At 51.1% G+C, this 26,259-nt stretch overlaps 2 protein-coding genes across 27 annotated transcripts in view; one reads left to right on the top strand and one right to left on the bottom strand.

Annotated features, from left to right (window-relative positions):
- RAF1 (Raf-1 proto-oncogene, serine/threonine kinase) overlaps positions 1-985 on the top strand; it is a 91,962-nt gene extending 90,977 nt beyond the window's left edge. For all 21 annotated transcript variants that reach the window (XM_089306629.1, XM_070051084.2, XM_089306636.1 and 18 more), the window contains one exon: positions 1-985. In XM_089306629.1, the coding sequence (XP_089162755.1) occupies positions 1-144 (144 nt within the window). In that variant the 3' untranslated portion in view covers positions 145-985.
- MKRN2 (makorin ring finger protein 2) overlaps positions 885-26,259 on the bottom strand; it is a 27,364-nt gene continuing 1,989 nt past the window's right edge. For 2 of the 6 annotated variants that reach the window (XM_008260414.5, XM_089306641.1), the window contains 7 exons: positions 12,923-13,051; positions 11,908-12,089; positions 10,155-10,459; positions 8,598-8,812; positions 7,442-7,552; positions 2,308-2,452; positions 885-2,158 (listed from right to left, as the gene is read on the bottom strand). In XM_008260414.5, coding sequence (XP_008258636.1) covers positions 2,024-2,158; positions 2,308-2,452; positions 7,442-7,552; positions 8,598-8,812; positions 10,155-10,459; positions 11,908-12,089; positions 12,923-13,051 — 1,222 coding nt within the window. In that variant the 3' untranslated portion in view covers positions 885-2,023. Of the gene's footprint in view, positions 2,159-2,307; positions 2,453-7,441; positions 7,553-8,597; positions 8,813-10,154; positions 10,460-11,907; positions 12,090-12,922; positions 13,052-13,811; positions 14,175-26,259 lie in introns of all 6 variants that reach the window. The other 4 variants (XM_070051092.2, XM_089306643.1, XM_008260416.5 and 1 more) reach the window with 3 other exon arrangements.

Consider the following 26,259-nt stretch of genomic DNA (forward strand, 5'->3'; position numbering starts at 1 on the left):
ATCCTGTCCTCCATCGAGCTGCTCCAGCACTCTCTGCCGAAGATCAACCGGAGCGCCTCTGAGCCATCCCTCCACCGGGCAGCCCACACTGAGGACATCAATGCTTGCACGCTGACCACGTCCCCGAGACTGCCCGTCTTCTAGTGACTGCACCTGCGCTCAGGCAGCCGGGCAGGTAGGGACGTCCGCAGGCACCACTTCTCTGCTCCCTTTCTTGGGCGCAGAGCGCATGTTTTCAGAGAAGCTGCTGCTGCTAAGGACCTTCGAGACTACTCACTGGGCCTTCACTTCACGTTGCCTTCTTTTCTACCCTTTCTGGCCCTGGGAGAAGGAAGCCATTCACCATGCTGGCCTGTCCTGCTCGCCCCCTCGTTCTCGGGAGCGCGCAGAGCCCAGCCTTCTCCGGCTGCATTAGTAGATACAGATGGCAATACAGGAGGCGGCCGCGCTGTCAGCTCAGTGAGTCGTCTTGAGAGAGGAAGCTTACTCCAAGGGGAAGTCAAGGCAGCCGGCCAGCCCTCTGGTGGGAGGATGCACGGGAGGTGCCATCCGCTCCTGAGAGGAATGCGGCTCGCAGCAGGGACTCCGTCAGAGCTGGTGCAGCCCAGTTTGCACATACTGCACCAGACAGCCCAGGACTGCCCGGAGGAGCTGCTTCGGTACTACGGGAGGTGACTGGGGACAGCCCCTGCGGGCCCAGCGCGCTGGGACGGCTTTCCGAGCAAGGCCCTCCCCATCTCCACCCTCTCAGGGAGCAGTCTTCCGTCATGCTGAATTTCGTCTTCCAGGAGCTGCCCCTATGGGGCGGGCTGCACAGCCAGCCTTGTCTCGACTCATATCATTGTGTATGCAAGGAAGCCAGTAATAAGAGGTTTTCTTGATGATTTGGGTTTTAATTTTGTTTTTATTGCGCCTGACAAAATACAGTTATCTGATGGTTCCTCAATTATGTTATTTTAATAAAATAAATTAAATTTAGCTTTAATGGCTGTTACCTCCTTTTTTAAAGTAACGCTGAGAACGCGTAGCTGGAATTCTCCCCTCGTTCACTCCCTCCCGGAGCAGAGCTCAAGCCTCAGGAGCTCTTGTCTGTGTTCTTTACCATCCCTAGTGAAGAGTCAGCTATGTGCACCGAGCAAAAAGCACTCTAAACTCCGGGAAGAGATCTTCTACCCACACTTTAATGGATTTTACAGTGTATTTGGTATCTAGCTTTTAACACAAACAGCTAAATGCAGGCCTGGGGTGGGTTTGCTCTGACTCAGAAGGTTCTGTGTGCTTCAAATGTCAACAGCTGATTGCCCTCGCGCCTGTTCAGGACCACTGCTAACCAGAACCTTCTGGATGCCCTCAAGTTTTCAGAGTTCACATCAAAGCCAGGTAAGAACGAACAGCTGGCTTCAGTGCGAACTTCACCTTGTCTAAGTATGTGTGTATGTTTGAAGCCCTTGATGTAATTACTCTGGTGGGCACGAGCCAGTGGGTGAGAGTGGGGACTTGGTTTGCATGGACGACTCTGGCTGGAGGCCCTGCCTTGAACTTGGCTGCCTGTCCAGTACTTGTACTACTTCAGGAGCCTCCCTGATGGGGACAAGTGATGGAGGATTTTGACGGCTTGTTGCACAGCTGAACACAGGAACGAGCCTCCGAGAGCACCTGGCCCAGAGCTGCAGCTCTGCACTCGGCTCTTTGGGCTGAAGAACGCCCTGCTGGCGGGCCTGATGAATTTGAGGGAGAGAAACAGGAAGGCCAGGAGGCAGGTTTTGTGTGCAAGCTGTCAGTCTGCACAGGCCCAGCGCGCCCCCTCAAGGGCAGGGGCTACAACTAAGACATCAGCTAGCGGAAGTGATTCCAGGTACTCAGTAGGTTACTTTATATCCTTCACTCTTCCCAAGGCTACAGTGACGGGAGTGCATGAGATCAAGGGTAGGTACAACCCACTCGATGCCAAGCAACACTCCGTCTCAGGCTGCAGTGCAAGGGGCCCGGCACGGCCCAGGATGCGGGGGCAAGCACTGACTCGTTAGGGTGCTGACGACTCCACTCCGGACAGATGCATGAAGAGGTCCCCGAGCTCTGTCACGTCGTCATCAGCGCTGGGCACGTGCTGGCTTTCTCGGTTCTCGATAAAATCCCAGAGCCGCACTGAATTAAAGAACTGTGAAGACAGCACACATCCGGGTTACTGCTACAGGCGACGGGAAGGCAGGCTGTGTGGCCTGTTCTTGCCTTCCCCATTTCTCCACTGCCAGAATTGCATTAGGGAGGGGCAGGGACGGCCCCCAACCAGGGACAGCCAAGTCTTACCCTCACGGTGCCTTCGGAACTGAGCTGTTTCCGCGGTTTCTCAGGTTCTGCCAGCCGCCCGTCAGGGTAAGCGTGGCGGTAAAGGCATTTGCTTCCAAATGGGCAGGTCCCCTTGCCTTGCTCAAAGTATTTACAAGCTTTTTTTCTGAAAAGGAAGGGGGGAATCAAGAGATTGGTGAGAGAATATGGGGTCAGGATGTGCCACTGCTGGCACAGCGCCTGTGATGCCAGAACTCGGTCTGTGTCATGGGACAGGTGGGCAAACAGGCTGCGAGTAGGTCACACTCCCCCTCCCCACTGTGATGTTAATCTCCCACAGAAGGCAAACCTGCTGGAGACTCAACTGTGTCAGACAGCAGCCTAAGGGCTCAGCCAGACTTGGTGGCTACTTGCCCCTGCTCTAAGTTCCAAAAGCAGCTGCACCAGGCCACTTTGTATTCCTCCTTGCCCCAGGACCCTGGGACTTGGGAGCCACGGGAGGGGGCACCTTCCACTTCCCTCAGTTCCCACTCTTAGAGCAGGGTGTCCTAATGCCTCATGTACTTCAGACCCCAGCTCTGAATTGTTTTAGCAACAGAGAGAAACACAGATCTTACATCTCTTCACTCCCCAAATGGCCGCCAGGAGCCTGGAGTCGCCTCCTCCTGGGCATCCCACATGGGTTTAGGAGCCCAAGGGCCTCTGGGCCCTTACCTGCTGCTTCCCAGGCGCATTCGCAGGGAGCTGGATCGGAGCCTGGACTGGGCCCTGGCATCCTGTATCAGTGCCAGTGCAACAAGTGGTGGCTTAGCCTGCTGTGTCACAGGCCAGCCCCAGAAGCTTTAAATACGTAGGACAGGTACAGGTCTATGGAAGCCAGCAAGTGTGAACTCCCCCCAGACGCCTACAATTCCTTCTGCTTGCTACAATGAAAAAATGGTTCCACACTGAGGAAAAGTCAGGACTGCCCAGGAAACCAGAGGATTATGTGGGAGTATGGAGGAAGGGGCAAGTAGTAAAAATAAGGCCCAAACCAGTCAGCCCACGGCCCAGGGTGGAACGCAGGGGCATAAGGAACAGTGCCCGGATGTGGGCTGGATGTGGCGTGCAGGGCCCCGGCCTGTCCCTGGGTTCTAAGAGTCTGAGCGGGGCACCTGGATGCTAACTCCCACGTCCGGCAGAGCAGCAGTGAACTCGGCAGATCAGAGTTCCCCAACTGTGCTGGTTCTGCCCCCTGCGGTCCCCACACTCCAAGCTATGAGAAGCCACCCTCTGCTGCCTGCCTGCCTGCCAGCCACTCACTAAACTGGTCAAAGTCCGGGACCTACCGTTCCCAGCCTCTCCTCTACTTATCACGGTGCCCCTGAAGACCAGGGCCAAGCTGAGATCCAGGGCCTCTACAGACTCACCCTCATCTCTTTCCTTGTGGGTCTTGGCACAGGCATCTGCACACTGAGCTGCACCATCGCAGCGGGTGCCCTGAAGGTCTGGCAAGCAAGGCCAGGAAAGGCCAGAGGGCAAGCACAAGGCAGCGTGTAGGCCACTCCTCAGCAGATCTCCTTTGCAGTCAGGGTCCCTGTGCCTCACCGCCCTCTCGTGGACACACCATAGAATGACATGAGCGGGCCATGGGAAAACATCAAGCTAAGGTAAAGGAAACACTACACACAGCTGCACTTCCTAGTGTGGCCCAGCAAGCTCCTACCAGGTGGGACCCTCCACACAGGCAGCAGTAGCGTTCAAGTCCTCCAGGCAGTGGAGAACCAGCAAAGGCAGGGCAGCTCCGTGGAGTCAGCAGCTGAAGGCGGACTGTTGAAGAAGACAGCCGACAGCACAGCTCAGTGGGGACCACAGAGGGAGGCTGGCCGACAGGACACGCAGCCGCGGGGCCTGAGGCGCTCCAGAGCCCCCTGGCCACGTGCAAGCTGACAGCAACCCGGCTCTGTAAGAGACACCGAACAGGCTGCGGAGTCCAAGCCGTACCCCTGCCTGTGCGAAAGTGCAGGGCGAAACCGCATGAGAAGTCCAGCTTAAAATCAGGAAAGTGTGAGCCATTTGTAAGGGAAAAGGCAATCAAGACACCAACCTCTGGATGACTAGAGTTTCAAAGCAGCCACAACAACCAAGTTCAAGGACATAAACAGGGAAGAAGGTGCAAAAAAGCAGCCCCAGGGTAGAACAGCATCAGAAAGCCTGTGGTGCGCACGGCTACAGTTGCCCTAAATTCACTAGGAATGCCAACCTCAGATACAGAGAATAACAGAATACATTATGAAGAAGACCAAGATGAACACAGCCTGAGAAACAGACACATTAGAAGTGCACCTGCCGGGGTCAGGGCTGTGGCGTAGTGGGTGAAGCCGCTGCCTGCAGTGCCAGCATCCCATGTGGGCACAAGTTCAAGTCCCAGCTGCTCCACTTCCAATCCAGCTCTGCTCTGGCCTGGGATGGCAGTAGAGGAGGGGCCAGCCCTGGCCGTTACGGCCATTTGGGGAGTGAACCAGCACGTGGAAGACCTATTCATCTCCTCTTTCTGTGTAACTCTTTCAAATAACGAAGTAAATCTGCCCTCAGCTTCTCATCAGCTGCCACAGAGGCCATTGGTACAGGGATGTAACATGTTTGCAAAGTGAAGAAAGAAGGAAAACCCGAGAGCCATGCCCGTCGAAGGGCAGACGGCACAGACAGGGAGACCAGCAAGACCGAGTGACAGGCGACGACTTTCGAGGCTGGAGGTAAATGATGCCACATAAAAGCAGCACCACCCTTCCACAGCCAATGCCGAGGCCTGTGGATGCTCAAGTTTCCCGCATGAAATGGCACCGACCGTGCCCACACGCATCCTCCTGTCCACGTCACATCCGCTCTAGACGACAGTGCCGCACACCCGTCAGTGCCAGGTGAACACGGGTCATGCAGTACCGCTGAGGGCAGCAAGACAGGAGAGAAGTCTACACTGCGGTACCGGTGCAGAACCCAGGGGGACATTATTGAATGAGCAAGCACTGGAAATACCAAAAGTCTATGTAACAAAAAAATATTTTTCCTTTTAAGTAACCAAGGTTTTAAAGGCAGGAATTCTGTGACCTTGTGGGGTTTACAGTGTATGTAAGTAGAATGGATGGGCACTGTATCTGGTACACAGGACAGGAACAATAATTCTGACAGAAAGCTCAGAGTATACATACTGTAACCCCTAGAAAAGCCATCTTTTTAAAGTTAAAAAGCTGCACATTGCAGTGGAATCCCCCAACAGAAGGGCTACACTGTGGAAACAGCACAGCCTGATGCTCTGCAGTTTCCTGTGTAGTGGCTCCAACACCGGCCCTCACGTCCAAATCCAAGCCCTGGTGCCTGTCCCTGTGGCGTCATTTCGGGGCGGGGGGAATGGTCTTTGCAGATTAATGGGCTCAGGACCTCCAGAGGAGATCCTGCTGGGTGACAGGTGGGTCCTGATCCATGTCCTTGGAGCAGAGAAAAGAACCCGGAAGGAGGTCAGGTGACGGCAGACGCAGCGGCTGGCCTGGTACCACCCAAGGACCGCCGAGGACTACTGGAGCCACCAGAAGACGCTGCACTGATTGTCCCCTACAGCCTCTAGAAGAAACCAACCCTGTCAACCGGATCTCAACTTCAGCTGCAGGAACTGAAACAGAACGCGTGCTGCTCCCCCGCTGGAGCGCCCTAAGAACTGGTGAATCCTGTCTGTCTCTCAGCACAGCTCACGTGCTCCGAGTAGCAGCGTCACGTACACGTGTGGTGTCAGACCCACACTGCCACCATGCAGCCAACAGATGGGTGACCCGATCCATGACCGGGCGTGGGACTTTGTCCCAGCAGCTCTGCCTGCTGGGCATTGATGGCTATGCTGCTTCCCTGAACGCTGGTGTTACGCTGCTGCCTGTGATACGAGCATCGCATGTGAACACTGGACGAGCCCCAGCTGTTCCAGTAACGCATCTAGGAAAGCGGCAGAGCATGGCCCAAGCATGTGGGCCCCTGCCACCCTTGGGGGAGACTGGGATGGAATTCCAAGTTCCTGGCTTTGGTCTGGCCCAGCCCTGGCTGTTGAGGCCATCTAGGAAGTGAACCAGTGGCTGAAAATAAGTCAGCTGGTCAATAAAGGGGCAAGTCCAGCACAGCTGTGTGCAGCAGTGACCCTGCAAGTGCGTCCAATGAGCTCGTCTCTCCCCCACCATTGTGGGTCCATCAGTAAACCCGACCATCTCTCACCCCTCCTCTGTGGCCCCCACTCCCGCTCTTCTCGCTGGTCCTCACCACATCACCATAGTGACCTTCTCAGAGTAGCAAGCCCATCCCAGCACTGCTCTGATCAAAACCAATCTGCTGGCAGGAAGTCTGGTCTACCATCAACTACACAGCTCTCTCCTCACCCTGCCCCAGCATCCCTGGCTTCCCGGCCAGAGTCCCAGCCTGTCCCCTTGCCCCCTCCCGTCTCAAGCCTTGGCTGTGTCACAGCTGCATGGCTCACTGCCTCGGCTCCCGCACTGCCACGCAGCCCTCCTCACTCAGCCCCTCTTCATGCCTCTCCTGAGCCCAGCTGCCTCTGACAGGTCTTTTCCTTATTGATTGTGCTCTCTTCCTCACTAGCACACGAGCTGTATTGGCTGGGATTTCTGTCTGGTGGTTTCCAACACTAGGCCTGTCGGACAGTGGCTTCATGAATGAACAGCCAAGTGCCACGCTGACCTCAGCACCAACAACCCAGCTCGCCTGGGGCTCACTGCCCAGTTTAGAGATTGAGCAAGCCGGGGCCGGTGCTGTGGCGCCGGCATCCCATATGAGCAAGGGTTTGAGTCCCAGCTGCTGCTCCTCTTCCAATCCAGCTCTTTGCCATGGCCTGGGAAAGCAGTAGATGAAGTCCTTGGTCCCCTGCACCCACGTGGGAGACCCAGAACAAGGTCCTGGCTTCAGACTGGCCCAGTCCCAGCTGTGGCGGCCTTTTGGGGAGTGAACCAGCGGATGGAAACCCCCTGCACCCTGTCCTCCCTCTCTGCATCCCCAGCCCAGCCTGTCACCTGACAGTAGGAAGGTCCCAAGCTCCTAAGACCGCATCCTTATAGGAGAGAGGGGAAGGCCTAGAGAGGCAAAGACAAAGGCTGGAACGGGAGCCAGGCAGGCTCGAAGCACTTACCCCATTCCTTGTTTAAAAGCTTCAATCAACTCATTCTTTTTATTCTGATCTTCTACCCAATACACACTTGGAATTACAAACTCTGATATCACACGGCATTCTGGACAAGACCTGGAATAAGAATGAGGTTGGTAAGGGGGATGTGACTTCCAACTCTTGGGCACACTCCACTAGTAAACTCCTTGCTCTAATGTGTGACCACTACAGACTTTAAGAACCTTATTTCTTGTTAAACACAGGTTCTTCTCAGGCATGAAAAATAAAAGTAAAGGGGCTGGCATTGTGGTGCAGCAGGTTCAGGGGCCGCCTGCAATGCCTGCAATGCCTGCATCCCACTGGATGCCAGCTCCTTGGACCCTGGCCCCTCAGGAGACCCAGAAGCTCCTGACTTTGGCCTGACCCAGCTCTGACCACTGCAGCCATTTGGGGAGGGAACCATCAAATCAGAGATCTCTCTTGTTTTCTCTGTAACTTAACTTTTCAAATTAATGATCTAAATTCATTAAAATGAACAAAGTAGGCATTTCTCCAAAATGGCCACGAAGGGCATAAAAAATGCTCCACATGATTCACTACAAGGTGTATGTAAACTGAGACCACAGGAGATGCTTCACACCCATGAGGCTGCTTAAAATCGGGAATAAAACACGTTGGTGAGGACAGAAAGCAGAATGCTCTGTCACTGCTGGTGGGAACTGTGAAGTGACCCTGGGGTCTCGCGGTCTCCCGCTGAGGTACACATCCGGAGAAAAAGCATGACCACAGAGACTTGCCCACAAGCAGGTACAGCCTATAAGTGGCGACAGCCCAGAGGGTCACCAGCAGATGAGTGCAGGAACAAACGGGATCCAGCTGCTCCGTGTTACTTAACTGCAAGGCACAGATCTGGGTCAGGTCCCCAGGCTGCTACACACAGTTGGGGAGTGAAGCAGCAGAGGGGAGCTACTCTCCTTTCTCCCCTCCCTCACCCCCCCCCCCACCTTTTTGCCTTTCAAGTGTGAATAACAAAAACAACCAGAGGGCCAGTGTTGTGGTGCAGCAGGTCAAGACGCCACCGCCTCTCCATGCTGGAGGGCCAGGGCCCCGCAGACACTGCGGGGAGGGGAGGGCGAGGCAGGGCCCTGCTGGCAACGGCCACCACCCCGGCTGTACTTACTTAATGATTGGGTTTTCAAACTGCTTGGCACACCTCCACTGCCGGATGCAGGACAGGCAGTACGTGTGGTTGCAGTTGGAGAGGATCCCAAACCGCCTCTCGGAGGCGGACGCCTTCTCAAGAATCACCTCCATGCAGATGCTGCACACTTTGTCCTGACTCGCCTGGAAGGCAAAGGCCTTTTCCATCTCGTGCTCGAAGGTGGACATGCAGATCTGCAGTGCAGAGAGGACACGGTGACACCCAGCAGTGAAGCGCACCCAAGGAGAGGCCACTGCCCCGCTGCCCCCGTGAGGACGTCCTGAAGTGGAGGGTCAGGCCCCGCACGCAGGCCTCTCTCCGATACAGCAAGGTCTTCTCAGCCACCTGCTTTCTGGCACAGCTTGGAGCTGAGACCAGAGGTCCAGACGGGTTGTAAGGACCACGGCGGGGTGGCAGAGCTCCTGGGACCAGAGCTCTGGTCTCCTGGCTCCTCTGGCCACTGCCTTCCTCAGCTCTATCAGAAATGCTCCGCAGTCCTCAGCCTGAGAGTCACAGGTAAGCGGCACTACCTCTCCCCAGTGACGTGACGTCATGAGTTCACGCGCTAGGCGTGCCCCGAGTCCCTCCCCTGAGCTGGCCTGGGGAGCTCACTGGGCACAGATGTGAGATGACCAGGTGGAGAGGAAAGCTCCAATTCTGTGCTCACCACCCTGTCCCCTGGGAAGACGTGGAGACAGCCCCATCCTCACACACATCTGCCTCTCCCAGTCCACAGGCAGGCAGCACTCAGCCCTCGACGCCTCGGCTGCACTGCTCACGCCCTTTCCCACAAGGGGAGCCCTGAACGTGGTGGCCACCATGTCCGTCCCGAACCTGAAGGAACCTGGCCCCCAGCACTGCAGCCGCGAGGCTCCTACGTGCCTTTGCCATCGTCAGAGCCCTGGCCCAGCACAAAGCCTCATGGGAGGGCAGGCCATGCGGGACCTGTAGGTCCCTTCCTACATTTCGCTCTCAGATCCTATCATGTGGTGCCTCAACGCTTCCAACACAGAGCGTGGCCGGCTCCCAGCGCAGCACTGCGTGGCTTCAGGGAGGGCTCCACTGTGCAAGGCTCCCCACCTCTGAAGCCTCCTCTTCTCTTTATTGTAAGCAAATCAAACTTGGCAAACTGAGAAGTGGGAAGAGAACCTGAAACTAGGACGCCATGAAGCTGGGTACACAATGCAGGTCCCATTGGCAAGAGATGTGGGCGTACGACGAGCCTGTCGCATAGCAGCTTCTGCATTTCTTACGGGAAATTCACACAGAGCGGTGCGACTGTACCTTACAGGAAATTCACACAGAGCGGTGCGACTGTACCTTACAGGAAATTCACACAGAGCGGTGCGACTGTACCTTACAGGAAATTCACACAGAGCGGTGCGACTGTACCTTACAGGAAATTCACACAGAGCGGTGCGACTGTACCTTACAGGAAATTCACACAGAGCGGTGCGACTGTACCTTACAGGAAATTCACACAGAGCGGTGTGACTGTACCTTACAGGAAATTCACACAGAGCTGTGCGACTGTACCTTCTCATGAGCCTTCCTTTGCTCGGGGTCGAAGGGGTGCAGGACTGGCAGCCTGCAGATCTCACACACGTCCCCGTGCAGGTAGACGCAGGCAGCCCCGAACCGGCACGCCCCGGCCGCTGCGTACGGGCACAGCTGCTGCTCGCTGCTGTAGGAGCTGCTGGCCTCCAGGTCGTCGAGGCCACTCCTGATGGCGTCCAGGTAGGAATGTGGCTTCACCTCCAGGCTGGTCTGGGGGTCACTGCAGCTGCCTGGGTTACTCACTGCGCTGGGAGGAGCCTTTTCCTCGGCCAAGCCTGAGAGATCTGAACAGAACACACACAGTGCACACAAATGAAACCCGCCCCATCTCTACAGGAAGCCATCAGCCAAAACCAACCAATCATGCAACTCAAAGGAGTTCCAGCCTTGGAACAGGCCAAAGAGAAATAAAGAACAGAACACTTTAAAATGTTCATAATGCCACTTCTTTCAGTAGGAGTGCTGAAGCAAAAAACAAACAAACAAACAAACAAACAAAAAAAAAACACACACACACATGGCAAGATGGAAACGCCAAAACAGAACATGATATATTTACACATCAAACACTAAAACTGCTGCTTACAATGGGCATGTCTAAAAATGTCATACATGGACTAGTCATACTAAAGCAAAAAAACTCAGACACGAGTCAAAGGCAAGTTACATTGAGGGCAACAGAAACAGTGGGGTTCTCTCTAAGCCAAACTACCTCTCATTTGAAACTCAAGCTGAATAAAAGCCTAGTGCCGCGGCCACCTCCCCCCCAGACAGCCTGCACCCTGGGGCTGCCCTCCCAGCACGTCCACTGCCATGGCCCCTGCTCAGGATGGAACCTGCCTACCTCACAGTGCCAACTGGAGGCGCTGCAGACTCTCCAGAACCCGCAGCCTCTGCCCTCCCTGTCCCAGGGCATGACACCCCCCACATCCCGACACTGCTCTGTGTGCCGAGGTTGCCCACGCTGACCTCAAGTCAAACAGTGAAGCATGCTCTATGGAACTGCTCAGCTCTGAACTGAGTGCTGTCTTGCCAACGGGACAGCCACACTCTGAAGACGGCAGCTCCGTGCTGACAAAAATCCCTTCTTCTGGTCTTCCTAATGCAGAGCTCAACCCAGACGTGGGCACGAGGCCAGAGGTGCTTTCCAACGGCTCTGCAGCAGGCGGAGCCCATTTCCCAACAGTGCCAGTGCCTGCATCGGCATCCTGGGGAGATGTGAGCTTGGGGGAACCCTTGACGAGAGAAGTCCAAGAAGAAGCACAAAAGGCCAAAACTGCTTTCCAAAACAGGTGACACGGGCCGGCAACGCAGACAGCGGGTTACGCCACTCGCTGTGATGCTGGCATCCCAGGGTGATGGTTCGAGTCTGGGCTACTCCTAGTGATCCAGCTTCTAGCTCATGTGCCTAGGAAGGCCACAGAGTATGGCTCAAGTGCCTGGGTCCCTGCCACCTATGTGGGAGACCAGGCTTCAGCGCATCCTAGACATGGCTGTTTTGCCATTTGGGGAGTGAACCAGGGAATGAATGATGGATGGAAGATCTATTACTAGCTCTGTTTTTCAAATAAATAAATCCTAAAACACATAACAGAAAAAGGAGATGGGGTGGGTGTTCAGCCCAATGGTTAAGACTCCCGTGTGTCCCTCTGTCACTTTGCCTTATAAGTAAATAAATCTTAAAAAAAAAAAAAAAAACAAAAAAAGTGCCAAAAGTCATCAGGTCACTCACTTCGGTCTCTAAGTACCAGTGTTCTCTTTTCACGCTTCCCAGGTTCGTTTGAGTGCGTTTTCACCAGAGACACAGTGAGGTCGGAAGAAGGGCGAGGACTGTGGCAGCCTGGGGAGGGCACAGCATGGGGCAGGGCACCCACAGCGCCTGCCGCTGCAGCAGAGGGCCTCGTGTGATCGTATCTGAACAGAACACACCACACCGCACATTAGGCAGGGACAGCAGCACCACAGCCTTCCACCCTCCCTGCCACCAAAAGCCCTCCTGCTCCCCGTGGCAGGCAGACAAGAGTTTGAACTGCAAAGTGCCTCCGTTTGTAGGAACTGCCTACCATCCAGTGGGACCTGAATGGGACTGACAGGGTGCTCTAGGCTGCTCAAGGGCCTGGAAGTTCCAGACAGATGCTAGACTGAATCCTCCCAGGGTCTCATGGCCTCAGTGCTTCTTAGGCAGAAGTCCCCAAATGGTGACAAGGGGCCAGCCTAACAGTCAGATACAGCCTGGGCACTGCCAGCATACACAGGCCCACTCCCATGCCCCCACTGTGCAGAAGGAGCAAAGAAGTGCAGCGATCCAGGACACAACAGATCACCTCTGTGCTACAAAAGCATAAACCTTCTTCTCATCTACGAGTTATGAAACTGGGGCGGGCACTTGGTGCTGCTACCTAAGTCACTGCTTGGGATGCCCACATCCCGTATCAGAGTGTCTAGGTTCAAGCCCCCGCTCCGCTTACAGTCCAGCTTCCAGCTAATGTGCACCCTGGGAGGCAGCACATGATTCGGGTACTTGGGTCCCTGCGAAATCCACATTGAGTCTGGACTCCGGTTCAGCCTGGCCCAGTTCTGGCTGTTGTGAGTGAATCACAGATGCATACTCTCTGCTCTTCAAATAAATAAAAACTTAAAACAACAGAAAAATGCCCCCTCATGAAGAGCCAGGTTCCAGATGAAGCATTTGAGTCCAACAGTATTCACGACAGTGTTACGAGCTGGGGACAGCTGCGGATCCTTGCCTGCACCGAGTTCCATAGGCGCAGTAGCCCTTCTGGTAGTATTTGCAGATGGTGGACGGCTTGCTGTTTGCCAAGTCATGTGAGAATAGGCACTGGCTTCCTTCCCGACACACACCATGCATAAAATACCTGGAGGCATACAGAAACATACAGATTTTAGAAGCACACTTTGCTCTATAAAACTAGCATACTCTTTAAGCCTAGCATATTATATGTCAAGACTCGATCGGACACTGGACATGTATTTATACATGTCTTCCCCTTATAACCAAGTCACAAAACCAGCTTCCCTGAGCTTTGCCGCCTTTGTCTATAGAGTGAAGGTTACACTGCCTGCTTCGCAGGGTTGTTGTGCTGAGGATCAAATGAGATACTCTGACATCAGAAGATATACATGTCAGAGTATTCCACTGAGACCCTGAATCCTGGCCTCGAAGGAAGAACCGCTAGCAGTGCGACTGACAGACAGTCTAATTCTGCCCAGCCTGAGGAGAGCCCTTGTGAGACTCAAGGAACAGAGGGAACGCCAGGGCACGAGGCTGAACTGGTTCTAGGGTAAAAGATCCATCCTATTAATGCGCAATGCACTGTGCTTTAGAGCAATCAAGCTGAGAGCAAGTAACTTACTGTCAATCAAAACATTCTTGAATACGCTTTAAGGAAGAGAGTAAAATCCATATGCTTACAAACTCATGGTTGGCATCCAACAGAAAATGACTGGAGATGCCAGGAGAAAAACAAAACACTAACGGACCGATGACTGAATCGGCAGACAAGGACCCTTAACAGCAGTTACTACAAACACGCTCAATATGCTGAAGGGTTTACAGAACAGAACATAATGTGGAGGGGAACGGGAGCTAGAAGAAAAAGGAACCAAATGTAGCACCTGCAATGAAAACTGCACCGGATGGGGCAGATGTTTGGCACAGCAGTTTTGCCACTGAAGGGGCCGGCACTGTGGCGTAGTGGGTAGAATCACCACCTGTAGTACCAGGATCCCATAAGGGCGCCAATTTGAGTCCTGGCTGCTCCACTTCCAATCCAGCTCTCTGCTATGGCATGGGAAGGCATTAAAAGATGGTAAAAGCGGTTAGGCTCCTGCACCCACATGGGGAGGCTAAAAGGACACTCCTGGCTTCTGGCTTTGGATAAGCTCAGCTCCAGCTGCTGTGGCCATTTGAGGAGTGAACCAGCAGACAGAAGACCTTTTGCTGTGTCTCCTCCTCTGTAACTCTCTCAAATAAATAAGCTGAAAAATAAAACAAAAAGATGCCACTGAGGACGCTCATCTCATACGGGAGTGCCTGTCTGAGACCATGAGACCTAAGTAGAGGTCTGGTTTCTGGATGTGGCCTGGCCTAGCGGCGGGCACAAGAGGAGTGTACTAGCGGATGTGAGATCTTTCTGTATGTCCTGCTTTCAAAAAAGTAAAATCTGTCTAACAAATACAATTATATAAAGAAAATAAATGGTCTGAGACCTTAAGAAAGAAAAAACTTTTAGTAACAACTGAAGTGGGGGAGGAGAGAAGAGGCAGAGTTCATATTTTTGCTTCTGGCTATGTATGGGTATGGAACTTGTCCTCCCACTATAAAATAAAGCAAACCTTAGAAAATGGAACATAATATGTACAACTGTTTTTAGACAACTGACAAAAAGGCAACAGAAGACTGGTCCCTGGGAGCTGAGCCCCATATTCAACCTTTCTTCCTGGACGCATATTCTAGGCCTTGGAGCAGGGAAGGGGGCCCAAGGCGCAGCACAGCTGTCCTGCCGAGCTGAAGAGACAAAGCAGTTCAGGAAGGTTGACGGGGAACCACACCAACAGCAGCTAGTGACTCTCCACAGAGGTGTCAAGGTAATTCAACCAGGGGAACAGACTTTTCAACAAATGAGGACAGACCCAATTTCTTTTTTCATGGTATTTATTTGAGAGGCAGAGATAAACAGTTTCTACCCACTGGTTCACTCCCCAAAGGCCAACAGTGGTCAGGGCTCAAACTGGAAGCCGTGAACTCAAATCAGGTCTCTCTAGTGGGTGGAAAGAACCCAATTATTTGAGCCGTCACTGCTACTTCCCAAGTCTGCATTAGCAGGAAGCTAGTGTCAGGAACCAGAATTGGGAATCAAACCCAGGCATGCCAAAGTGGCAGGGATCTTAATCTCCAAGCTAAAGGCTTGCTTCTGGACCCAGCATCCACTTGGAAAAAAAAAAATAGCTCAAATATTCTGTGTTTGCTGATGAGACCTGATATGAACCATACAACATAACCTGTGATGGACTCTAAATGTTTACCTTAAATTTAACATATCTCCAGATCTAACACCCAGTTCATAGGAAATACAGGGAATTGAAGTTTAAAAAAAAATGATGAGAAAGCAACTAGATAAATACAGGCATATGTGGGACCCAAGCTTGGTTTCTTTAACAAGTAAGGGTCACACAAAAATGTGGAGCAGGGGTCAGGCATTGGACCTAGCAGTTAAGATACTGCTTAGGGCACCCACCTCCACATCCAAGTGCCCAGGTTTGAATCCTGGCTATGCTTCTAATTCCAGCTTCCTCTAAAATGTGCATCCTTGGAGGCAACAGGTGATGGACGGCTCAAGTAGCTGAGCCCCTGCCACTCATGTGGGAGACCTGGCTTCCAGCTGCTGCAGACATCTGGAGAGCACACCAGCAGATAGGAGCTCTGGCTGTATTTCTCTACCTCTCAATAAATTAATTTTTTTATTATAAAGTAAAACAAGAAAGGGGAGCTGAGTTTGAAGAACAGCTTGCTAAGTATCTTAAACACACAAACAGAGAGGTAGGTATTGTGGTGCAGCAGGTTAAACCACTACTTGGGACACCCACATCCTATTTCAGAGTGCTTGGTTTGACTCCCGGCGACTCTACACTTCCAGTCTATCTTCTAGCTAATGTACCACAGCAAGTGTTGGCCCAAGTACTTAGGTTCCTGCCCCCCATGTGGCAGACCAGGATGGAGTTCCTGGTTCCTGTCTTGGGAGTGGCCTCGCCTCGGCTGTTGTAAGCAACTGGGAAGTGAACTAGTAGAAGATTTCTCTGCTCTATCTCTCTGCCTTTCAAACAAAAAAATAATAAAACAATAAGTCTACCATATGATGCAACAATTCCATGCCTGGATGTTTACCAAGAAAGTGAAAATGTATCCACACAAATGTTTGTATATTTACATTCACAGCAACATTATTCATAATAGCCAGAAAGTGGAAACCACCGAATATTTCCTCAACTAATGAATGGATAAACAGAATGTAATGCAACCATAAAAGGACTACTATCTAGCCTTAAGAATGAATGAAGTATGGGGCCAGTGCATGGCACAGTGGGGTAAGCCTCTCTGCCTGTGGGGCTGGCATCCCATAGCTGTGCAGGTTTGTGTCCCGACTGCTCCTCTTCCGATCCAGCTTTCTGCTATGGCCTGAAAAACAGTGGAAGATGGCTGAAATCCTTGGGCCCCTGCACCCACTTGGGAGACCCAGAAAAAGCTCCTAGTTCCTGGCTTTGGATCAGCCCAGCTCCAGCAGTTGCAGCTATTTGGGGAGTGAACCAGTAGATGGAACATCTTGCGCTCTCTCTCTCTTCCTCTCTCTGTATCTCTATAGCTCAAATAAAATACGTAAATCTTAAAAAAAAAAAAAAAAAAATACTGCCTGACGCATGCCACAACATAAATGAACCTTGAAAAACATCCAGGGCAGGCAAATGGTGCAGCAGTTAGGACAGCTCTTGTGGCGCCCACATTCCAAGTCCAGAGTGCCTGGGTCCAGGCTGTCTGCTGTGTGGACCCACCCTCGTGGGAGATCTGGACTGACTCGCCAGCTCACCAGCACCTGGGGACTGAGCCGGGGGAAATTTTAGTATAGACTAAGTATTAGATAAAATGAAAATTTATTTTGATGGAAAGTTGAACATTAACTAAAAAGAATGGACCACCAGGTACAGCTGTTTCATAATCTGTATCTTCCATAACTTTTTGAAGACTCCGTATATGCATGGATCTGAACTTTCCTGTGCACCAAAATGAATTCATTTTAATTCTATTTTCCATAAAGTTTTTTTTTTTAAAGATTTATTTATTTATTTGAAAGGCAGAGTTAGAGAGAGAGAGTTATCTTCCATCCACTGGTTCACTCCCCAAATGGCCGCAATGGCTGGGGCTGTGCCAGGCCAAAGCTAGGAGCCCAGAGCTTCTTCCAGGTCTTTCATGTGGGGTGGATGGGGCCCAAGCACTCAGGCCATCTTCCACTGTCTTCCCAGGTGCATAAGCAGGGAGCTGGACTGGAATTGGAGCAGCCAAGACTCAAAATGGGCATTCATATGGGATGCTGGAGTCACAGCTGGTGGCTTTACCTGCTATGCCACAGCACCCACCTGTCGCTCCCCCTCTTCGCGGAGGAACGACACAGGACCCGGTGCTGTTCTTTGGTCTGCTCGGCCCTCCCCGGGTTTGCTGCTGGTTCTTCCCAAGTTGGCTACCGTCCCTTCCACCTCTGTGGAAGGGCGGTTCCCCCTGCCACTTTCCCCACTTCCGCGGGGGAGCGGCACACCGCCAGCCGGCTCTCTCGGGGGCTGCACAGGTGTTCCTTCAGATAGATGTTCCCTGGTGCATGTTGTCTCTCTCCTCCTTTATAGTCCTCTTCCACCAATCCCAACTCTGCTACCCACACGCCGAGTACGCTGCTCTGCTCCAATCAGGAGCAGATCCTGCTGTTTATTGGTTGAACTGGAGGCAGCTGTGTAGAAGCTGTTTCCTCCTCTCCCAGCGCCATATTGTGGGAGAGCAGATGCATAGAATAAGTCTTAATTCCAGTAACTTAGTCTAGTCCGAGTTGCTCCCAGTTGCTCCCCACACCCACCCCTTCCATGAAGTTGTTGACTACCCATTTGTTCAGTGAAATGGTGCAGCTTCTATAGAAAACATAAATTAACAACAGATTTAGCATACAATCCAACAATTCAGCTTCTGGGTGCAGCTACAAAGCAAGGGATTAGGGACTCAGGCCCTTGCAGGTCCCCATTCACAGCAGTAGCACTCAAAACAGCTGACGGCTGAAAGCAGCCCAGAGGTCTATGGACTGATGAACGATAAACAAGAAGCAGCCTTAAAAAGGAAAAGAGTCCCAACACAGTTGACCATATGGATGACCCTTGAGGCCACTATGCTAAGTGAAATAGCCAGTCAAAAACAAATATGGTGAGATTCTACAAGCATGAAATACGAGGTGAGCCGCAGCCAGAGGCAGATCAGAACGGTGGGTGTTGCGGCTGGAGGAGGAGGGAAAGCAGCTGTTGGTTAATGGAGACAGTCTCTGGTGTTTTTTGTTTTGTTTTGTTTTTTAAGATTTTATTTATTAATTTGAGAGGTAGAGTTACAGACAGTGAGAGGGAGAGACAGAGAGAAAGGTCTTCCCTCTGTTGGTTTTCTCCCCAAATGGCCACAACGGCCAGAGCTATGCCGATCCGAAGCCAGGAGCCAGGAGCTTCTTCCAGGCCTCCCATGTGGGTGCAGGGGCCCAAGGACTTGGGCCATCCTCCACTGCTTTCCCAGGCCACAGCAGAGAGCTGGATTGGAAGAAGAACAGACAGGACTAGAACCAGCACCCATATGGGATGCCAGCGCCACAGGCGGAGGATTAACCTACTGCGCCATGGCGCCAGCCCCGACAGTCTCAGTTTTCTAAGACAATTTATTTTACCCTAAGAAAAAATTTTCAAACATATACGGCAGGATCTTATTCTGGTAAGCGAGATAAATACATGGTTTTTAAAATCTATAAAGATGTGTAATAGTTAGAAAGTATATGGTAATTTTATCTTCCTATTTTTCCTGATCTATATGTTTGAACATTTCTACCATGAACAAATTCTGCTTCTGTAATAATAAGGTTGTTTTAGTTTCAGAAAGTGTAAATTCAATCCAACACTAGTAAGGGTATAGTTACAACATATCTGAGGTGCCCAGTACAGTACCTATCCCATGACTGGTGCCCAAAATAGTGCTGCTCTTATTAAAATCTAGGAGAGGACTTAATATTTAAACTGACAATTGCGGAAGTGACAGGTGCCTTCCTTCAGTGGCCTGAGGGAGGACATGTCCCAGCAGAGCCCAGGAACAAGGAGGTATACAAAGCAAGAGGAGTGTAATCCAATAAGGAATGTAATTACAACTCTTACCACACAAATACTAAAACAAGATTTAGAGGTGAGAGTAACCAGTAGGTCCAGACAGACTCTGGCCTTGTCACATAGCCCTGACCTTTCCCCCACAAAACGGAGTTCCCTATTATGCTGCCTTTGTCCACATGTTGCCTTTAAAACTTACACTCCACTGGTGGCATGAGAACCCATGTGTGCTGCCTCTGAGCCACCAAAATAAGAACTGGACCTCACTGGGCCAGTGTTGTGGCATAGTAGGTAAAGCTACCACCTGTGACGCCGACATCCCATATGGGTGCAGGTTCATGTCCCTGCTGCTCCACTGTCGATCCAGTTCCCTGCTAATACACAGTAAGGCTGTTATGCATTCACATTAGAAAAGAAAAGAAAAAAGCTGGGTATGGAAGCTGCAAACAAGGGCACTCCATGCTGGAAACTTGGAAGACACTAGACAAAAAAGGCCTACACCAGAAATTCGTGATAGGCACACACTGACTTCCCACATGCACAGAAATCACAGGCCCAGGACTGCTCGCCTTGGAAAGCCCTGCTTCCAAGGCTGGCCCACGCCTAGGACCTCAGCTGCTCGACAGTTCCCTACACTGATAGCGCTCACTGTGCCTGAACTGATGGTACAAACAATGTGGTTTCTGCTGAACACCCAGTTCCCTTCCGACAGTCGGCGATTTTGGTACATGCTATGCAAAGGGTACCCTGTGTGACCAGCGTGCACACTGAGAGCATGGGGACACGTTGCCAGGGAAAGAGTATGTGGTGTGATCTCCTGTCTGTCTACGACTTCTCACTGCATCACTCTGAACATGACCGCCTTCAGTGCAGCTGAGCCCCGTGAAGTCTTCCAGCTCATCTCCAGATACAGGGGCAACCTTGGGGACCCCCAACATCAAAGTATGTTATGCATTTGAATGCATGATCATTCTTTTTGAGAAATGCTACTCAAGACTGAAACATTATTTCAGGTCATCAAATATGGTCATCTTCAATCTTTGAAGGTTTGAAAAGTCAGAGAGGCTGGCGCCTGTGGCGCAGGGAATTCAAGTCATGGCCTGCAGCACCTACATCCAATAATGGGCACCAGTTCAAGTTTCGGCTGCTCCATTTCCAATCCAGCTCCTTTTTAATATACCTGGGAAAGCAGCAGAGGATGGCCCAAGTGCTGGGGCCTCTGCACCTACTTGGGAGACCCAGATGAAGGTCCTGGCTCCTGGCTTCTGCCTGGCCTAGCCCTGGGTCACTGCAGCCATTTGGGAAGTGAGCCAGTGGATGGAAGATCTGTGTCTCTCCTCTCTAATTCTGCCTTTCAAATAAATAGTCTGAATGACAGAGAGGTTAATTTCACAAATAATGGAATAGAACAGGTTCCAAGTCCCTACACAAACAGTTCCTCAAAAGTGAGATCTACTGGCCGGTGTTGCAGCACAAGGGGTTAAGCTGCTGCCTGCAATGCAGGTATCCCATATGGGCACTGGTGCATGTCCTGACTGCTCCACTTCTAATCCAGTTCTCTACTAATGGCCATGGAAAGCAACGGAACATGGCCCAAGTGTTTGGGCCCCTACTACCCAGGTGGAAGACCCAAATGAAGCTTCTGGCTTCAGCCTGGCTCAGCCTTGGCTGATGTGGCCATTTGGGGAATAAACCAGAAGACGGGAAGTATGCTCTTTCTTTCAAATAAATCTTAAAAAAAAAAAAAAAAAAAAAAAGTGGGGGGAGGGATGAAGTGCAGCAAATTAAGCTGCCACTTGGGATGTTTGCATCTCATATCAGAGTGCCTGGAACTGAGTTCCACCTCTACCTTAAAAAAAAAAAAAAAGATTTATGTATTTATTTGAAAGGCAGAGCTACAGAGAGGCAGAGGCAGAAAGAGAGAGAGGTATTCCATCTGCTGGTTCACTCCCCAGATGGCCACAACAGCCAGAGCTGAGCCAATCTGAAGCCAAGAGTCAGGAGCTTCTTCCAAGCCTCCCAAACAGGTACAAGGGCCCAAGGACTTGGGCCACCTTCCACTGCTTTCCCAGGCCATAAGCAGAGAGCTAGATTGGAAGTGGAGCAGCCAGGACCTGAACTGGCACCCATATGGGATACCAGCATTGCAGGCAGTGGCTTTACCTGCTACCCCACAGCGTCAGCCCTCACCTCCACTTTTGATCCAGTTTCTTGCATGCATATCTTGGGAGGCAACTGATGATGGCTCGTGTACTTGGGTCCCTGCCACCAACACAGGAGATACAGATGAAGTCTCTGGCTCCTGGCTGTGGCCTGGCCCAGCCCAGCTGCTGTGGCCATAAGGGAATTAATCAGTGGATGAATAATATCGCTCTCCCACTATGCCTTTAAAAATTTTTTTTTTTTTTTTTTTTTTTTTTTTTTTTTTTAAGATTTAATGTAGGGGCTGGTGCTGTGGTGTAAAGCCACTGCCTGCAGTGCCGGCATCCCATATGGGCTCCAATTCGAGACCCAGCTGCTCCACTTCCAATCTAGCTCTCTGCTATAGCCTGGCATAGCAGAAGATGGCCCAAGTCCTTGGGCCCCTCCACCCGCATGGGAGACCCGGAAGAAGCTCCTGGCTCCTGGCTTTGGATTGGTACAGCTCCACTGTTGCAGCCAACTGGGTAATTAACCAGAGGATGGAAGGCCTCTCTGTCTCTCCTCCTCTCTGTGTGTAAATCTTTCAAATAAATAAATCTTTAAAAAAAAAAATAAAAAGACTTACTGTATTGAAAGTCAGAGTGTGAACATGTGAGAAAGAGAGAGAGAGATTGATCTTCCACCTACTGGTTCACTTCCCAGATTGGCTGCTATGGCCAGGGCTGGGCCGGACCAAAGCCAGGAGCCCGGGGCTTTTTACTGGTTTCCCACGTTGGGGCAGTGACCCAAGCACTTGAGCCATCTTCCACAGCTTTCCCAGGCCATTAGCAGAGAGCTGGATCGGAAGTGGAGCAGCTGAGTATTCAATCAGTGGCAATATGGGATGCCAGTGCTGCAAGTGGCAGCCTTAACCAGTAGGCCACGATGCTGGCCCCCAAACTTTTTTTAAAAAGTGAAATCCAATAACTATTTCATAAGTTACTTTGTTTTTTAAAAAAGAAATTAGACCAGAAAGGTTCCTGAAAGAACCAGGGTAGAAGACCACCAGAGGTACTCCACCAGATACTGTTTGTTCATCAGGCAGCAAAACAAAACATTGTTTTAGGTAGTGGTGGCCTAAGAGGATGAGTTTGGTAATCCTACCACCTCCTCCCATATATCCTTTTCAGAAAACCTGCCATTTAAGCTGCACTAATTAGCTTTTCCATTAAAAGACTGAATATTTGACCGCAGTTAGAGCTTCTAGTCACTTATAAGCTACTGACTTCCTGCAAACTGCTTCATTTCTAATAAGTCACTGAGCTGAGATTCAAATTATTTTTCAATGTTTACTTATTTCTTTGAAAGGCAGAACCCAGACAAGACATGCAAACACACCTATCATCCGCTGGTTTGCCCCCAAATTGTCCCCAATAGCCAGAAGCCTTGAAATCCTCCCAGGTCTTCCATGTACATGGCAACTTGAGTCCTCACGGGCTGCTTCCCAGAGCAGCCTTAGCAGGAAGCTAGATTGGAGTGTGGCGCTGGGACATGAGCCCAAGCACTCTGATACAGTATGCATGTGTCTCCAGCAGCACAGCCCACTGTGTGAGCTGCAATTCAAATAGGTTTAAAAATAACTTCTAGATCACCATCAATGTCCTCAAGAAAGGCCAGTGTGAAACTGCTGTTAAACAGAAGGCGGAAGCATCCCAGTCCTATTTTGGTAGCACACGGTACCACTTCCATCCCCAGGCACAGCTTTCCCTCTCCATCTACGTTCCACTTTTACTCTGCAATGAACTTGCCACAGCTCAGCCTTCCTGGTGAGGCACACAGCATGAGACTCAGAGTAGGGAGGTTCCTTCTGGGGGCCATTCCACCATGACTGTCTCAGCACAGCTATGATGCAGCAGGGGTTCTCAGGCTCACCATGACAAAAGCTGCAGGTGAGGGCTGAGTCCAACACAATCAGTTGGGCCCCTCTCTTTAGCAAAATACTGTGACAGATCACCTCCCAGTGAGTGGGTGATTGCATGCCCAGTGACACCCTTCTCGACGTTTTCCCGCACAGTTTCACAGGCTGGGACGTTATGGCTGCGCTGCTTCTGACGGCAGATCGTTGAGGAAAAGGAGCCAACTGTGCTAGGCTTGAAACGAATGCATTAATTAGAGGTGGGCTGAAATAAAGTGCTGTAAATTGAAGACAGCAAAGTCAAATCGCTGGCTTTGTGACCTGGGGCAAATTATTTCCATCTCCAAGCCTCGGTTATTCTACCTATAATTCTGGTTAAAAAGAAAAAACAAAGATTTATTTATTGGAAAGGCAGAGCATGAGAAGACAGAGAGCTGGTTCATTCCCCAATGGCTGCAATAGCCAGGGCTGTGCTAGGCAGAAGCCAGGAGCCATCAACCCCACCTGGGTCTCCCGGGCAGATGACAGGAACCCAAGCATTTGCGCTATCATCTGCGGCTTCCCCAGGCACATGAACAGAGAGCTGGATATGAAGTGGTGCCCTGATATGGGTTGCTGGTGTCACAGGCAGTGGCTTAACCCACTGTGCCAACGCCTGGCCCCTCTAATTTGGCTATGATAATCACACTCACTGCAGACTACTGCAACAGACTACTCAGAACACACAGGAAACACATTAAGGTGGTTTGCAGCCACCATTAAAAATTTTTTTTTTTAACATTTATTTTATTTTCCTGAAAGAGTTACAGAGAGAGGAAGCGACACAGAGAGAGAGGTCTTCCATTCGCTGGGTCACTCCCCAAATGGCCAACAGTTGGAGCTGGGCCGATCCAAAGCCAGGAGCTTCCTCCAGGTCTCCAACGCGGGCACAAGGGCCTAAGAACATGGGCCACCCTCCACTACTTTTCCAGGCAATCAGCAGGTAGCTGGAACAGAAGTGGAGCTGTCGGGAATCGAACCAGTGCCCATATGGGATGCCAGAGCCACAGGCTAGGGCTTTAACCCACTGTTCCACAGCATAGGCCCCAATACTATTTAATTTTGAACCAGCCCTGCTGGCCAGGCCTTAACACCCTCGTCTCAGGGAGGAGGAAACCAGAACCCAGAATTACCAAACTCAGGGGCTCAAGCTCTTCCGACTACACACTGGCTGACAAGACCTCCCAGGTTTTGTCTCTTTCCAAGACTCAAAGCTTATAGGTTTGACTATTTTAGGAAACCAAAAATCTAGGTCTTGCACTAGAAATTATGAAGTGAAGGGAACTTCTTATCCCACCAGGAAGCAGAGAAGTAAGCTGGTTACTGTGGCTGGCGTCGTGGTGCAGGCGTTAGGCTGCCGCCTATGACTCTGGCACTCTGTGTCAGAGCGCCAGTTTAAGTCCTGGCTGCTCCACGTTTGATCCAGCTCCCTGCTAAAGCACCTGGGCAAAGTAGTAGACGATGACCCACATACTGGGCCCCTGCCACGCACGTAGAGAGCCAGAGAAGGTTCCAGGTTCCTGGCTTCAGCTAGGACCAGCTCCGGCCATCGTAGCCATTTGGGGAGTATATGAGCAGATGGAAGAATGCTTTCTTGGGTTCTTCTCCCTCTCATTGTCTCTAATTCTGCCTTTTCAAATAAATAAATCTTTAAAAAAAAAAAACACCACCATATTCTGCTGCCACTCAGAATAAACACACATCACAATTATAATCTACAACAAACCTAAAACACTTTCTGATCTGAAATAAACCAAAGATAAAACAGCCAAGACCCTGTTAAAAGTTAACCACCACCCCCCCCGCCCCAAATCATACTCTTTCAAGTTACCAGCGTCTGGAGATAAGGCTTTTGTGAATAAAAAATAAAGTGAGAAGAGCTTCCCACCATGCAAAGCTCTTCCAGTGTAGATGTGGTACTCTAATAGTACCACATAGTAATAATAACTTCAGTCCTATTCTGGGTTTCACCGGCAAGTTAGTCTCTGGGGGGTCCGCCTTGCTCACATCCTTGTGCAAGGAAATTTCTCTCCCTTCCCATGTGTCTTCGGTTCTTTCACAGGAGCAGAGTAGATTCAGCTGGAAAACTCCCCTCAGCAGAGAAGCTTCAGCATTTCTGACTTACTGGAGGCCGCATGGCCTGAAAGCTCCAGCACCACACTTCTGCCGCCTGGACAGTGCTGACCTTGGGCCAGACACTGCCTGCTGAAGGTCCGTTTCCCGACCTGAGGCAGGGTTGGTTGCTGGATCGGTGTCTGCCCAAGACAGCACCTCACAGAGCCGCAGCCCACACCTCTTCAGACCCTAGCAGAAGAGATCCCTTCCCGACAACAGCCTGCACAGCACCCTGACCTATAGACACAATTAAAGCTTTGTCAGGCTACCTCTTGGAACAGAAGGAAAAAACCAAGATGATCCTGGTTGAAGTTCTTGTGCCTGCACAGACAGACAAAATTTTGGACAAACCTCTTGTCCTTCTAATCCTAAAGTTTCCATATCTTTAAAAACAGGTATTACTGGGGATGGCATTGTGGCACAGCAGGGAAAGCCCTGCCTGCAGCGCCGCCAAGCCACATGGGCGCCAGTTTGAGTCCTGGCTGCTCTACTTCCAATGCCGCTCTCTGCTATGGCCTGGGAAAGCAGCAGAAGATCACACAACTCCTTGGGCCCCTGCACCCGCATGGGAGACCTAGAAGAAGCTCCTGGCTCCTGGCTTCGGATCAGCGCAGCTCTGGCCATTGCAGCCCTCTGGGGAGTGAGCCAGTGGATGGAAGACTCTCTCTCTCTCTCTCTCTCTCTGCTTCTCCTCTCTCTGTGTAACTCTGACTTTCAAAATAAATAAATAAAATCTTAAACAAACAAACAGATATTAGACAGAGCGGAGCTTCATGTACAAAGCATTACATAAATATGCAGCATTTTGTGGAAACATCTTAGGAACACGCCAGGAATGGGAATGGCAGAATTAAAGCATCAAGTGACTGGAGGAAAAGAGGATTTCTGGGTAATAAGAATCTCCTTGTAATGACAATGGCCTCAGGACACTTCCTCTGAAAGGGGAAAGCATATCAAATAAAAATAATTAACATACACATAAATCTTCAAGAA

Source organism: Oryctolagus cuniculus, chromosome 10 (genome assembly GCF_051225735.1).
Source record: "Oryctolagus cuniculus isolate XC-2025 breed Fujian yellow rabbit chromosome 10, ASM5122573v1, whole genome shotgun sequence".
Lineage (NCBI taxonomy): Eukaryota > Metazoa > Chordata > Mammalia > Lagomorpha > Leporidae > Oryctolagus > Oryctolagus cuniculus.